Source organism: Sphaerodactylus townsendi, linkage group LG04, assembly GCF_021028975.2.
Source record: "Sphaerodactylus townsendi isolate TG3544 linkage group LG04, MPM_Stown_v2.3, whole genome shotgun sequence".
Lineage (NCBI taxonomy): Eukaryota > Metazoa > Chordata > Lepidosauria > Squamata > Sphaerodactylidae > Sphaerodactylus > Sphaerodactylus townsendi.
The window spans coordinates 6,204,792-6,218,549 of record NC_059428.1 but is presented as its reverse complement, the minus strand read 5'-3'; the positions used below and the strand labels follow the sequence as shown (position 1 = coordinate 6,218,549).

Genomic DNA, 13,758 nt, shown 5'->3' with positions numbered 1-13,758 from the left:
CTCCTACGCACCTTTATTACCCATTAGAGGAAGTGCATCGTGGTGACCAAAAGTTATCTGTGCAGAACGGTTTCCTCCCGGCGTTTCCTGCATTTCTCCTGTCTTCGCCTCTGCCACGTTTGAGAACCAACCTCTTGCTTCCTTGTGTTCTCTTTTAGAAGAAGAAGAAGAGTTTGGATTTATATCCCCCCTTTCTCTCCTGCAGGAGACTCAAAGGGGCTGACAATCTCCTTGGCCTTTCCCCCTCACAACAAACACCCTGTGAGGTAGTTGATGCTGAGAGAGCTCCGAGAAGCTGTGACTAGCCCAAGGTCACCCAGCTGGCGTGTGTGGGAGTGTACAGGCTAATCTGAATTCCCCAGATAAGCCTCCACAGCTCAGGCGGCAGAGCTGGGAATCAAACCTGGTTCCTCCGGATTAGATACACAAGCTCTTACCATCCTACGCCACTGCTGCTCCTTTTAGACCAACAGTAATGATTGTCCAATGAACTGATTTTATTTGTGGCCGTTCCAACACCAGCGTTCTGAGCTCCCCTCCTGTGATGGGTATTTTTTCACCTAACCAACATTGGTGACCATTCTGAGGCCTTATTTGGAAAAGGCTGGATGACACCACGGGAGCCATTTTCTAAACCACACCGGAAGTAACGACGATTGAAAACGGCCCTTATGTTACTGTGGAAATTTGCATGTGTGTACATATTGCCAGGAAATGAGGGTGGGCGGGGAAACCTCTCACACGGATGACAACAGAAAACACTCACCTGCAATATTCAGTTGCATTCACATGGACAGAGAGCCAGGCCTTGACATCAAATGTGCCCCCTCCCTCCTTTTCTTCCTTTTCCCCCCTTTCCTTTTCCTGTGGAGGCTTATCTGGTGAACCAGATTAGCTTGTGCACTCCAACACATGCCAGCTGGGTGACCTTGGGCTAGTCACAGTTCTTCGGAGCTCTCTCATCCCCACCCACCTCACAGAGTATTTGTTGTGGGGGGTGGGGGAGGGAAAGGAGTTTGTAAGCCCCCTTTGAGTCTCCTTACAGGAGAGAAAGGGGGAAAATAAATCCAAACTCCTCCTCCTCCTCCTCCTTGCCTTCCTCCTTGACATATCAGGAACTGAGAGGCAAGGGGATAATTTCTTTGGAGTTTCTGTGGAAATCACAGGAGATCCCTTGTTTGAGGCCCCCTCTGATATTTATATTACTGGGAAGCCCAAAGTTTATATTGCCAAGTTGCTGATACTGAAATGATTTAGGCTTCTAAACTGAAATGCGTTGTCGTTTGATGCTTTTATTGTTTATTGAATATTATTCTATGCCTATATTGTCCGTCACCCTAGGCCGGGCCTGCTGGGGGAAGGCAAGGTATAACCCTGAAATAAAGCTTTTAAAAAAAGTTTAAAAAGCGGCTCACGCATCTCTTCCTTCAGCATTGACTGTGTTTTGCAATTTTGCTCATAGAAATCTCAAGTGTTTACACTTTTCAGTTCCACGAAGACACCAAATTATACACAACGTTATAGGCTAACTTATGTGTTGCGTTTTAGCTTGGGAAGACAGACCAACCAAATGATACACAACGTTATGTGTTGCATTTTAGCTTGGGAAAACAGTCCAACCGGCTTTGTATAATATTAAGTTAACAGCTTAACTGCCAGAGAGAATGTGGTGTCGGTGTTGGACTGAGGGAGCAGAGCCCCCGTGAGCTATGAAGGTTATGGGTCAGTGGTGCCAGAGGTGGCACAGGTGCCAGAGGTGGCACTCAGAGCCCTCTCTGTGGGCACGTGCAGAGTGCCCCCCAACACACATCTAGGCTGGCCTGGGCCACTAGGCTCAATTATTAGCATGAAACCTAAGACCTAGTTTTGGGGAAGCAGTGCAGGTAACCCTGTCAACCGCTGTTAAACCCCACTGATTTTCATGTGCTGAACTAAAGCGTGATCCTTTACCTGGGAGTACGCTCGGTTGCTGGCAGTGGGGCTTGCTTCTGATTAAACCCTCCTAGGGTTGTGATTCACCCATTGGGAGAGTTGCATGGTTGCTTCAAAGCAAAGCCACCGACTACCACCAAGCGTACTCCTGAGTAACGCACGCCTCGGAGCCAACCGGTTTTTCTAAACTAAACCTCAGTATTCAGGTTAAATTGATGCCGTGTTGGCACTTTGCGACAAAGAAGAGGCCTACAGAAAGGGTGATAGAATGCTGTATAATCAGGCCAGAAATGTATTAACAAAGGAGATCAGAGCAGCAAAAAGAAACTACTCTGAAAAGCTAAAAAATCAGTTTTCACCAAACGAAACAGCAAACATGTGGAAAACTCTCAAAAATATCACCGGTTACAGCAAACCACCTTCCCAAGCTGAAGGAAATCAGCAATTGGCAGACGACCTGAATGTGTTCTACTGTAGGTTTGAAAACAATCTACAGTCACCTTTCTCCACAACCTCTATCTCAGACGCACCAACAATAGCCAAACTTCCTACAACTGAACCCATTTCATTGGGTTTACAACCCCTGGTGATCTCAGAAAAGGAAGTGCAAGATCTATTTCACAGACAGAAGCCTGGAAAAGCACCAGGCCCAGACAAGATAACACCTTCTTGCTTAAAAGTCTGTGCTGTCCAATTGGCCCCCATTTTCACCCAAATCTTCAACAAATCACTAGAGATGTGCTATGTTCCTTCCTGCTTCAAACACTCCACTATCGTCCCAGTGCCGAAGAAGCCTTCCATCAAGGAACTGAACGACTACAGACCAGTTGCTCTAACATCTGTAGTTATGAAAACTTTTGAAAGGCTAGTGATGTACCATTTGAAAACTATCACGGATCCACTGTTGGACCCCTTGCAATTTGCATACCGAGCAAACAGATCGACAGACGATGCTGTTAATATGGCTTTGCACTATATCCTACAGCATCTTGAATCGCTAAAGACCTATGCAAGGGTCCTCTTTGTTGACTTTAGTTCAGCATTCAATACTATCAGACCGGACATTCTTCTAACCAAACTAAATCACACAGCAGTACCTGAGCATATTTGTAAGTGGATCACAAGCTTCCTAACAGATAGGAAACAGCAGGTGAAGCTAGGAAAAATTACATCAGACACCTGTAAAATGAGCACAGGGGCCCCCCAAGGCTGTGTACTTTCACCACTTCTCTTCTCTCTGTATACCAATGACTGCATCTCAAACGATCCATCTGTTAAAATACTGAAGTTTGCAGATGATACAACAGTGATTGGTCTCATTCGAGACAACGATGAAACCGCATACAGACGGGAGGTTGAACAACTAGCCTCGTGGTGCCACTGGAACAATCTAGAACTGAACACACTTAAAACCGTAGAAATGGTGGTAGATTTCAGGAGAAACCCTCCCATCCTACCTCCTCTCACAATACTAGACAACACAGTATCAACAGTAGAGACCTTCAAATTTCTAGGCTCCATCATATCTCATGACCTAAAATGGTCCCCTAACGCCACAAATGTCATCAACCAAGCACAACCAAGAATGTTCTTTCTGCGCCAACTCAGGAAGCTCAAACTGCCCAAGGAGCTGCTGATACAGTTCTACAAAGGAATCATTGAGTCTGTCATCTGCACCTCTATAACTGTGTGGTTTGGTTCTGCAACCCAACAAGATCGACACAGACTTCAGAGAATAATCAGAACTGCAGAAAAAACAATTGCTGCTAACCTGCCTTCCATTGAGGACCTGTATACTGCACGGGTCAAAAAAAGGGCTGTGAAAATATTTACTGACCCCTCGCATCCTGGACATAAACGGTTTCAACTCTTACCCTCTCAACGTCGCTACAGAGCACTGCACACCAAGACAACTAGACACAAGAACAGTTTTTTCCCGAAGGCCATCACTCTGCTAAACAAATAATTCCCTCGATAATGTCAAACTATTTATTATATACTTATTATATAATTACTGCACTACTTTTTTCATCATTCCTATTACCCATCTCCTCCCACTTATGACTGTATGACTATAGCCTGTGCTGACATTTTATTTTACATTTTATTTTATTTTATTTTATTTTATGATTTTACATTTTATGTTTTCATTACTACTGTTTCCTGATTGCTTACTAGACCTATATGACAATCATTAAGTGCTGTACCTTATGATTCTTGACAAATGTATTTTTCTTTTATGTACACTGAGAGCATATGCACCGGAGACAAATTCCTTGTGTGTCCAATCACACTTGGCCAATAAAGATTCTATTCTATTCTATTCTATTCTATTCTATTCTATTCTATTCTATTCTAAAGAAGTGGGTTTCCAAGAGAATATAAGGATGAAAGTTAGCTTTTAAATTCATATTAATTGAGATATTAAAAGATCAAAGATCTATTGTTGAAGGAGAAGTCAATCTTATAAGGTTTGCTTCTGTTCTATCTCTTCTCATTCCCCCTTCTCTCTTCACCTCCCTAACCCATACTTTTTCTTTCCCTCCCCCTTCGTTCATAACAAACACAACTGCTTCGAACGTATATATATAAATATAGATTTGATTTTATTATTAAATTAATAGTATCATTATACTGACTACGGAAAAAAACAGTGGTCAGTACCAAATGAGTGAATGAACTGATAATGCTAATGAAACTGAAGTCTATGCAGCAAGAAACTGTATAAAACTAAACTTGTATAGATTTATCTTTATGCTCTTTTTACTCCTTCTTTCTTTTTAATTTTGTAACTTCTTTTAAGCTTTCAATAAAGTATTTTTTTAAAAATTGCCATGTTGGCACTTTGCGATAAAGAAGCGGGTTTTGGGTTGCAGTTTGGGCACTCAGTCTCGAAAAGGTTCGCCATCACTGTTATGGGTCATTCAGCCACTGTTGTTTGGTCTAACCAACCTCATAGGGTGATTGTGGTGACAAGTTTATGCCACCCTTGAGCTCCTCGGAAAACAATCTAATTCTCTCCCGCTACGTCCTGGCTGGTATTGTAAAGGTATCTCTTACCGGAGAGAATTACCAACACTCTGAAACGACCCCAAAGTTGGAACTTCCTAGAAAAAATCCCTTTCTACTCACTGGCGGTTAACACATTCCTCAAATGATGGACTGTTACTATCCCCTTAAACAGCTTCTAAACAAGCCAACTACAGGTTGTTGGGGGTTTTCCGGGCAGTGTGGCCGTGGTCTGGTAGATCTTGTTCGTAACATTAGGAACAAGATCTACCAGACCACAGCCACATAGCCTGGAAAACCCACAATGGGGCTTTCCCCACTGACAGAGTTGAACTGGTTTCTACCTAGGTTCGCCTCAGTGAATCCCCACTGCCACCAAGCACAACATTGTTTTGTCTCAGGTCCCCCCCCCCCCCCCAGAAATGAGGGGTTATGAACTACACTTTTCTGCCGGAACAAGGTCGATACTGCTTCGAAGTGGGGAAGCATCAAAACGACACCTCATCCGTTCAACCAATCACGAGCCGCTTTTGTGGCATGCGCAGAACGGGAGAGTCGTGGCGGGCAGAAAGCGCATGTAACTGTAAACTGTAAACTGTAAAAACTGTTTAAAAAAAAGAACGCTCCCGTTTCCAGCCATAACACAAGCGCCAATCACGATCGAGGAGAGAAACAGGCACCAAGATGATCCCACCCACTTAGCTCGGTTCCAGGGGGCCAACTCAGTTGCTGTGGGGACAGCCTGGAATCGCCCTCCACTGAAGGGAACCGAGTTGACCTTAGCTCCCTTCTGTAGTGGGGAAAGCCTCAACAACCAGTTGAATCCAGCCGTGAAAGACTTAGACAATACATTAAGCCAACTACAGTCAGTATTGTATCGTATAGTCTGCTGGCTATCAACTCTCGAGACTTCTCCATGGCACGCAGAAAAACGTCCCCTGAATAGAATCGTATCGTATCATCAGGAGAGATAAAGGATTTCAAATTATCTCTAGTAACCACCAATGCAACAAGAGGCTGCAAGGACAGTACGGCTGCAATTCGCAATCCAGTCTCTTACCTTTGGCCGTTTCCACTGGATACCCTGAATTTGCGACTTGTAAAAAAGAGAGTCATTGTTGGCCGGGAAGAGGGGATCCTCGAAGAGAGCTTTCCTCCGCTGGCAGTCCTTTTTCAGGGTGGCGTACCGCTGGTTTTCGTAGGGCTGCGCTGATGAGAACATTCTTCCTGGCAGCCGCTGGAGGAATGCAAAGGGGGGAAAAAAGGATAATTATTTTAATAAAATCTTCAGGGCACAATTTTTTTAAAAGAACAGAAGGGGCCCAAGCAGTGGCGTATCTGCCAGAGGAATATGGGGGGTTAACAGTCCCCAAGCGCCACCCATTAGATCTCATGGGGGTGCAAAATTGCCCCCCAAACCACTCTCATGGAGAGGCGCCCCTGCCCAGTCTGGGTGCCTGCAGCGGGCCCGCCCCACCAGGCCCAGCCCCAGCTCCTCAGCCCGGCCACACCAGGCCTGGCCCCACCAGGCTGCCCAGGACTGCCGCTGCCCTCCTTTGCCGGCTGAGGTAAGTGGGGGGCAAGGGGCACGGGGGGGTAAGGGGGGGACACTTAAGCAGGTTTTGCCCCAGGTGCCATTTCCCCCGGTGCGCCCTGGACCCAAGGTTCAAGGTGCGGCACACCTGTTTTGTATGCAGACAAGTCCAAGGTTTAATTCCTGGCATCTCTGGTAGCAATCTTGGAAATTGCCTCTGCCTATTTATTTTATTTATTTATTTCTTCAATTTCTATACCGCCCGATCCCCGAAGGGCTCCGGGCGGTGAACAACAAGAATCAAACAAAATTAAGCAGGAGCAAATCATACACAGTACACAAACACATCGGCTCCATCTCGTTAATAATCAATAAAACATCTTAAAAACTCTTATAAAACAGCGGTTAATAATTAATAGATAATAAATAAGCCAAGAGGCGTCCAGAAAACCCCAATTAAAACCTACCCCAAGAAGGGGGACGGCGGGCCCCTCAATATGAGGGGGGACCCTGATGTAACAACGCAAGGGCAAAGAGCAGTGAGGGGGCACTGGAAAACCACCAGCCATCCAAATAGACCCGGTGTAATGCCAGAGTGGCCAACTATGGCATAGGAAATTATTGCAGGCTTTTGAGTCTGGAAATGGCAGGGTTTGGGGAGAGGAGGAAGCTCATCAGAGCATAATACCATACGGTGCACGCGCCAAACCTGCCATTTTCTTTATCACGGTCGTCAAGAGATCAGTTATAATTCCAGGTGGGCTCTAGGTCCCCCCCCCCCCCCCCCCGGAAGTCAGCAACCGTAGGCGACTGATATTTTCAACTAAGGAAAGGTTAAAGGGCTGGCAACTTTGGCTCCAACCACCAGACTGGGGAAAGGGTCCCTAGCCCCCTTCTCACCAACCAGGGACTCAGCAGTACCTTTCCTTTGGATCTCTCAGCTGTGCCCTGTCGTTTGCAAAGTCATGGCTTGCTTATTTGAGTCAGCAATCGAACTGCTGGAGTCTCTGTTGCTGTTCAGGGGCAGAGAAAGAGGCGCAGAGAGTCCCTATCCATCTCAGATTCAGAGAAAGCAGCTGAGGAGGAGGAGGAGGAGAATAAGAGTTTGGATTTACACCCCACCTTTCTCTCCTGCAAGAAGACTCAAGGCGGCTTACAAGTTCCTTTCCCTTCCTCTCCCCACAACAGAAACCGTGTGAGGCAGGTGGGGCTGAGAGTCCAGAGAGAACTGTGACCAGCCCAAGGTCACCCAGCAGGAATGTAGGATTACGGAAACACATCTGGTTCACCAGATAAGCCTCTGCCACTCAGGTGGAGGAGTGGGGGATCAAACCCGGTTCTCCAGATTAGAATCCACCCGCTCTTAACCACACCACGCTGGCAACTCATGGTGAGAGGAAGAACGACACGGTGATCTGTATCAAGAAAGCCTCCAGTATCAAATGTGACATTCTAACTTCTCCCACGGGTGGTATTTTTAAAGCACCAACTACCAGGCCGTAAAAGAAAGCAGGTATTTCAGAAGCTCAGTTTCACATCCAACATCTGTTGCTTTTCCACGCTCGCGTAGAACTGAGGCATCCGCCACAAACCGTGCACGGGCTGCGTTTGCACACATCGCACCAATCCACAGAGCGCAGTGGAAGGAGCAATTATTCAGTTGTAAAGAAGCCAGAGGAGAAGTAAGACAACCACATGGCAGGAGCCCCGATAAAGTGGGGACGTCTTTCGCCTCAAGAGAGAAAGAAAGATCTGCACATCTGACTCTGTGGGCCAACACAGATCCCTTTCGACACAACGGCGCAGGAGAGATCAAGATTTTAGCAGCCTCCGCCGACATCTTTTTTAATTAAAAAGGCTTCTCGGCGCCCTGCCAAAGACTTCCTGATTAATTATTTTCTCTCAATAGCAGCTGGCATCGTAGGAACAGACACGGCTGGAGACGGCCCAGAGGAAATCAGCCGCATGTTCACACACACAAACACACACACACAATGCAAGTGGGGAGGAAGCCAGAAGATTGCCAATTTCTCATTCTGCACTAAAAGGCTTGATGGAAACACCGGTTTGCCAACTGCTCTTGCAAAAAAAGGGTGCAAGTCTGTTCAAGGGCAGGAAGAAGAAGAGGAAGAGGAAGAGGAAGAGGAAGAAGAGGAGGAGGAGGAGGAAGAGGAGGAGGAGTAGTAGGAGGAGTTAGGATTTATATCCCTCCTTTCTCTCCTGCAGGAGACTCTCCTTGCCCTCCCCCCCTCACAACAAACACCCTGTGAGGCAGCTGGGGCTGAGAGAGCTCCGAGAAGCTGTGACTAGCCCAAGGTCACCCAGCTGGCGTGTGTGGGAGTGTACAGGCTAACCTGAATTCCCCAGATAAGCCTCCACAGCTCAGGCGGCAGAGCTGGGAATCAAACCCAGTTCCTCCAGATTAGAAGGGAAATCCTGGGATCTTACCAGTACTAGGGATGCCGTAAGCTCTGGGTTAGAAAAATTCCTGAAGTTTTGGGGGCTGGATCCTGGAGAGGATGGTGTATAACAGTGGTGGCGATCCTATGGCACGGGTGCCAGAGGTGGCACTCAGAGCCCTCTCTGTGGGCACGTGCAAACAGAGTCCCCCGCCCCCCCACATCTAGGTTGGCCTGGGCCACTAGGTTGGCCTGGGCCACTGGGCTCGATTATTAGCATTAAACCTAAGACCTAGTTTTGGGGAAGCAGCATAGGCAACCCTGATAAACGCTGTCAAACCTCGCTGATTTTCATGCGAAGAACTAAAGCGTGATCCTTTACCTGGGAGTAAGCTCGGTTGCTGGTAATGGGGCTTGCTTCTGAGTAAACCCTCCTAGGGTCGTGATTCACCCATTGGAAGAGATGCACAGTTGCTTCAAAGCAAAGCCACCGACTACCACCAAGCTTACTCCCGAGTAACACATGCCTCGGAGCCAACCTTTCTAAACGGAAACCTCAGAATTCAGGTTAAATTGTCATGCTGGCACTTTGCGATAAAGAAGTGGGTTTTGGGTTGCAATTTGGGCACTCGGTCTCGAAAAGGTTCGCCATCACTGGTATATAATGTTGTAAAAGTCCCCCCTCCAACACAGTTATTGTCTCCACAGGAACTCATCCCTACAGGCTGCAGTTCAATTGCAATTGCAGGAGTTGCCAATTATGATCTTCCGGTTGCCGCTTTCTGACTGTCCCTCCCGCTTAAAGCTACCCACCTGACATCGACCAAACCTGTTCCTTTCCTGACTCGATCTAAAACAGCTTCACAGGATCCATTGCACTCCACCAATCACTGCCATAGATAAGCAAGGATATATATACTGCCACGGCACTTGCTTTTTTAAAAAAAGAGAAGAAAACTAAGATGCTCGTGATTATCAGCTCGACGCCAGATTTGGCAACTGAAAGGCACGCAGCCCTAACTGAGCAACCAAAAGTCCATTTTCTAAGCTACTAGATAATCATTCCCTATATTTTTAACAGAGGCGTTCCTCCCATTGGGCAAAGTGGGCAGTTGCCCAGGGTGCCCCCTTGTGGGGGGCGCCAAAAATGCAGGTTCGTTTGTGGGATTTTTTGTATTTTCAGTGTTTTTCCGTTTTTGGCCTGCAGAGGGCGCAGTTTTTGGGCTAGCAACACCAAACTTTCAGGGATATTTTGGGAGACTCTCCTGATGATATCACCCAGGTTTGGTGAGTTTTGGTTTAGGGAGTCCAAAGTTATGGACTCCCAAAGGGGGTGCACCCATCCCCCATTTTTTCCAATGGGAGCTAATAGGAGATGGGGGCTACACCTTTGAGGGTCCATAACTTTGGACCCCCTGAACCAAACTTCACCAAACCTGGGTGGCATCATCAGTAGGGTCTCCCAAAGATACTCTGAAATTTTGGTGCTGCTATCTTAATAATTTCACCCCTGACAGCAGGCACCCCCTAAATTTCTCCAGATTTTCCGTTTAAAGCCACCCCCTTCTTGCCAATGCTTGTTTTCTTTCTTTTATTCTCTCAATGCCTAATAAAGGTTACTATTATTATTAAATCTACCCCCTTCGGCATGGATTTAAAGGGAGAATCTGGGGTCCCCAGTTTAAACATTGAAAGTGATGCTGTTTCAGGATGGGGGATAATCCACTCCAAAACATCATCACTTTCAATGTTGTTTAAACTGGGGACCCCAGATTCTCCCTTTAAGGTGGATTTAAAAGGAGAATCTGGGCCCCCTAGTTTAAACACCATTGAAAATAATGCTATTTGGGGGTGGATTCCAGCATCACTTGTTTAAACTAGGGAGCCCAGATTCACCTTTTAAATTCACCTTAAAGGGAGAATCTGGGGTCCCCAGTTTGAACAACATTGAAAGTGATGCTGTTTCCCCCAATTGGGGGGACTGGATACAACACCATAAAATGTTTCCATAGCAGTAATAAAACATTTTGAAAGCATTTTGAAATTGTTTTAAAAAATATTTATGCTATGTGGCATGGCCCATTGCTGTGTTCAGATTTGTGAGTTGGGGCATGTTCTATAATGTGATGGTGACTTTGAAACGACCTGGTGGAAAAAATCATTGTTTGGTCATGGTGGGGGAGGGTGGCCGCCCATGGGAAGGGGGGGGGGATCAAACTCAGGTTTTGCCCAGGGCTCCAGTTTGCCTAGGTACGCCGCTGATTTTTAAAGCACCACCTCCAGCATCTACATGATTTCTCTTTAAGGGTTTGAAAAGATGATGTTTCCAGGAAGGCAGGGTTCTTGTTGGCAGCAGAGGGAGAACTCATAATCATGGGGACAAATTGCGGGTGCAAAGGCCCTGGCTAGATTTTAGGGAAAAATTTATGCCATCATAATGTAGTTCAGCAGTAGAATTGGCAGCCTATGGAGATGGAAAGGACCCCCTCTCTGGCAGTCTTCAAGCAGCTGTGGATGATCACTTTTCAGGGATGCTCTATGCCAGGGGTGTCAAACATGCGGCCTGGGGGCTGAATCTGCCCCCTAGAGAGGGCTTATCAAGCTCACAAACGTCAGGGGAATTGTAGCTATTTTGGCAAATGCCAAAAAATAAATTGTTCACTTTTTTATTACAACCAACCAGAATAACACAAAGCAAAGTTTACGTGCTTTTCTACTGCAGGGTTCACTTGCAGGCATCCCTAACCTGTTTGAGCCTGTGGGCACCTTTGGAATACTGGCACAGCATGATGGGTGCAAGCACAAAATGGCTGCCACAAAAGGGCTGCTCCAGAAGGCGGCACTATCTACAAAATGGCGACTCCAGAAGGCAGAGCTATCCACAAAATGGCTGCTTCAGAAGGCGACGCTATCTACAAAATGACTTCCTCAGAAGGCGGAGCTATCCACAAAATGGCTGCTTCAGAAGGCGACGCTATCTACAAAATGACTTCCTCAGAAGGCGGAGCTATCCACAAAATGACTTCTCCAGAAGGTGGCACTCTCTACAAAATGGCTACTACAGAAGGCAGAGCTATCCACAAAATGGCTACTCCAAAAGGCAGAGCTATCCGCAAAATGGCTGCTCCAAAAGGCAGAGCTAGCTACAAAATGGCTGCTCCAGAAGGCGCCGCTATCTACCAAATGGCTACTCCAGAAGGCAGAGCTATCCACAAAATGGCTGCTTCAGAAGGCGACGCTATCTACAAAATGACTTCCTCAGAAGGCGGAGCTATCCACAAAATGGCTGCTTCAGAAGGCGACGCTATCTACAAAATGACTTCCTCAGAAGGCGGAGCTATCCACAAAATGGCTACCCCAGAAGGCAGAGCTAGCTACAAAATGGCTACTATCGCTTGCCCTCAGCCACACAGTGTTGTGGTAGCAGCTGCTGCCAACGTGATGTTTTTAGCAATCTGTTCCGCCCCTCAAACTTCCAGTGGCCACTCAGAAGCCTTGCTGGGCAAAAAGTTACTTTCTAAAAACACTTGTAGGGCACCAGGAAAAAGGTCCGTGGCCTCCTTCTCCGTGGGCTCCGTGTCAGCCTGGCCGCACAGCTTTCGATATTTTATAACCTGCCTCGAGTCTCAGATAGAAAGGCAGGCTATCCGTGAAGTAAAATAAAAGCAAATAAAAGCAGCCTAGATGTTCAGTACCTAAGCACACACACGTATATACACAGAGGATTAGGAGAAGAGGAAGGGAAAAAATACATTATTTGAAGGCACGGTGATAAAGCCCAAGGTCTCCAACCTACAAACCCTGCAAAGCATTGCAGCAATTCATGTTCCACTTGAAATAAACACACCATTTTCACTGACCTTCCGTTCTCAAACCGGAAGATGCTTATTGTACTTCCAGATCTAGCATTCATGGATTTGAGAGAGAGAAAAGCACGAATTGCAATTGGTTGTGGTGGGTTTTCCGGGCTGTGTGGCCGTGGTCTGGTGGATCTTGTTCCGAATAGGAACAAGATCCACCAGACCATGGCCACACAGCCAGTGGCGGGATCCAAAAATTTTAGTCACAGGTTCCCATGGTGGTGGGATTCAAACTGTGGCGTAGCGCCAATGGGGCTGGGCGGGGCATGACATGGGCGTGGTCGGGCATTCCGGGAGCGGGGCTGTGGCAAGGACGCAGCCGCTGCGCCGGTCCTTGGGCGGGAAACGAATGCACGCAGGCGCAGGCTGCCACGCATGCCGGTGCACCTCCTGCTGGACTGCTTCAAGCTCTGCGTGCTACTGCTGAGAGGAGGGGCGTAATTAAGGCAAAAATCACATGGCAAAATCACCAATTAGTAACCCCCTCTTGGCACACACAAATAATTAGTAACCTACTCTTGGGAACCTGTCAGAACCTGCTGGATCCTATGCGGAACAAGATCCACCAGACCACGGCTACACAGCCCGGAAAACCCACCACAACCAATTGAATCCGGCCGTGAAAGCCTTCGACAATACAATGGATTGCAATATTTTTCTATGTTTTCGTTGTAGGAAATCCGAATGGGTGGGCACCCCGCTGCTTTCCCAGAAGTTCAAGGAAATAATAGGGGGTGGAGCCAATCTGCCAGGGCTCTTAGAGCACAAACAAATTGAATAAGGACAATGGAAAACTGCTTGGAAGCTTTTAACAGATCTCCAATGACAGGGCGTCAGGGAATACGGATTTCATAACTGGAAACTCGGAAACTTTGGCCAAAAGGTATTTCCCACCAGAGCGTTTTAAGAGCCAAACAGAAAGAGCTTACCAAAGGAAAACAGTTAGGAATGCGCTTCTCAAAATAATGTGCCTCCCACTTCACCATCTAAGAAACCATTCCACCGCTATCTTTGCAATCCTAAA

At 46.9% G+C, this 13,758-nt stretch overlaps 1 protein-coding gene across 1 annotated transcript in view; it reads right to left on the bottom strand.

Moving 5' to 3' along the window:
* CAPN5 (calpain 5) overlaps nucleotides 1-13,758 on the bottom strand; it is a 105,896-nt gene that overhangs the window by 72,873 nt on the left and 19,265 nt on the right. Inside the window, exon 2 of the mRNA XM_048495428.1 lies at nucleotides 6,002-6,178. Within this exon, the coding sequence (XP_048351385.1) occupies nucleotides 6,002-6,163 (162 nt within the window). The 5' untranslated portion in view covers nucleotides 6,164-6,178. The remainder of the gene's footprint in view (nucleotides 1-6,001; nucleotides 6,179-13,758) is intronic.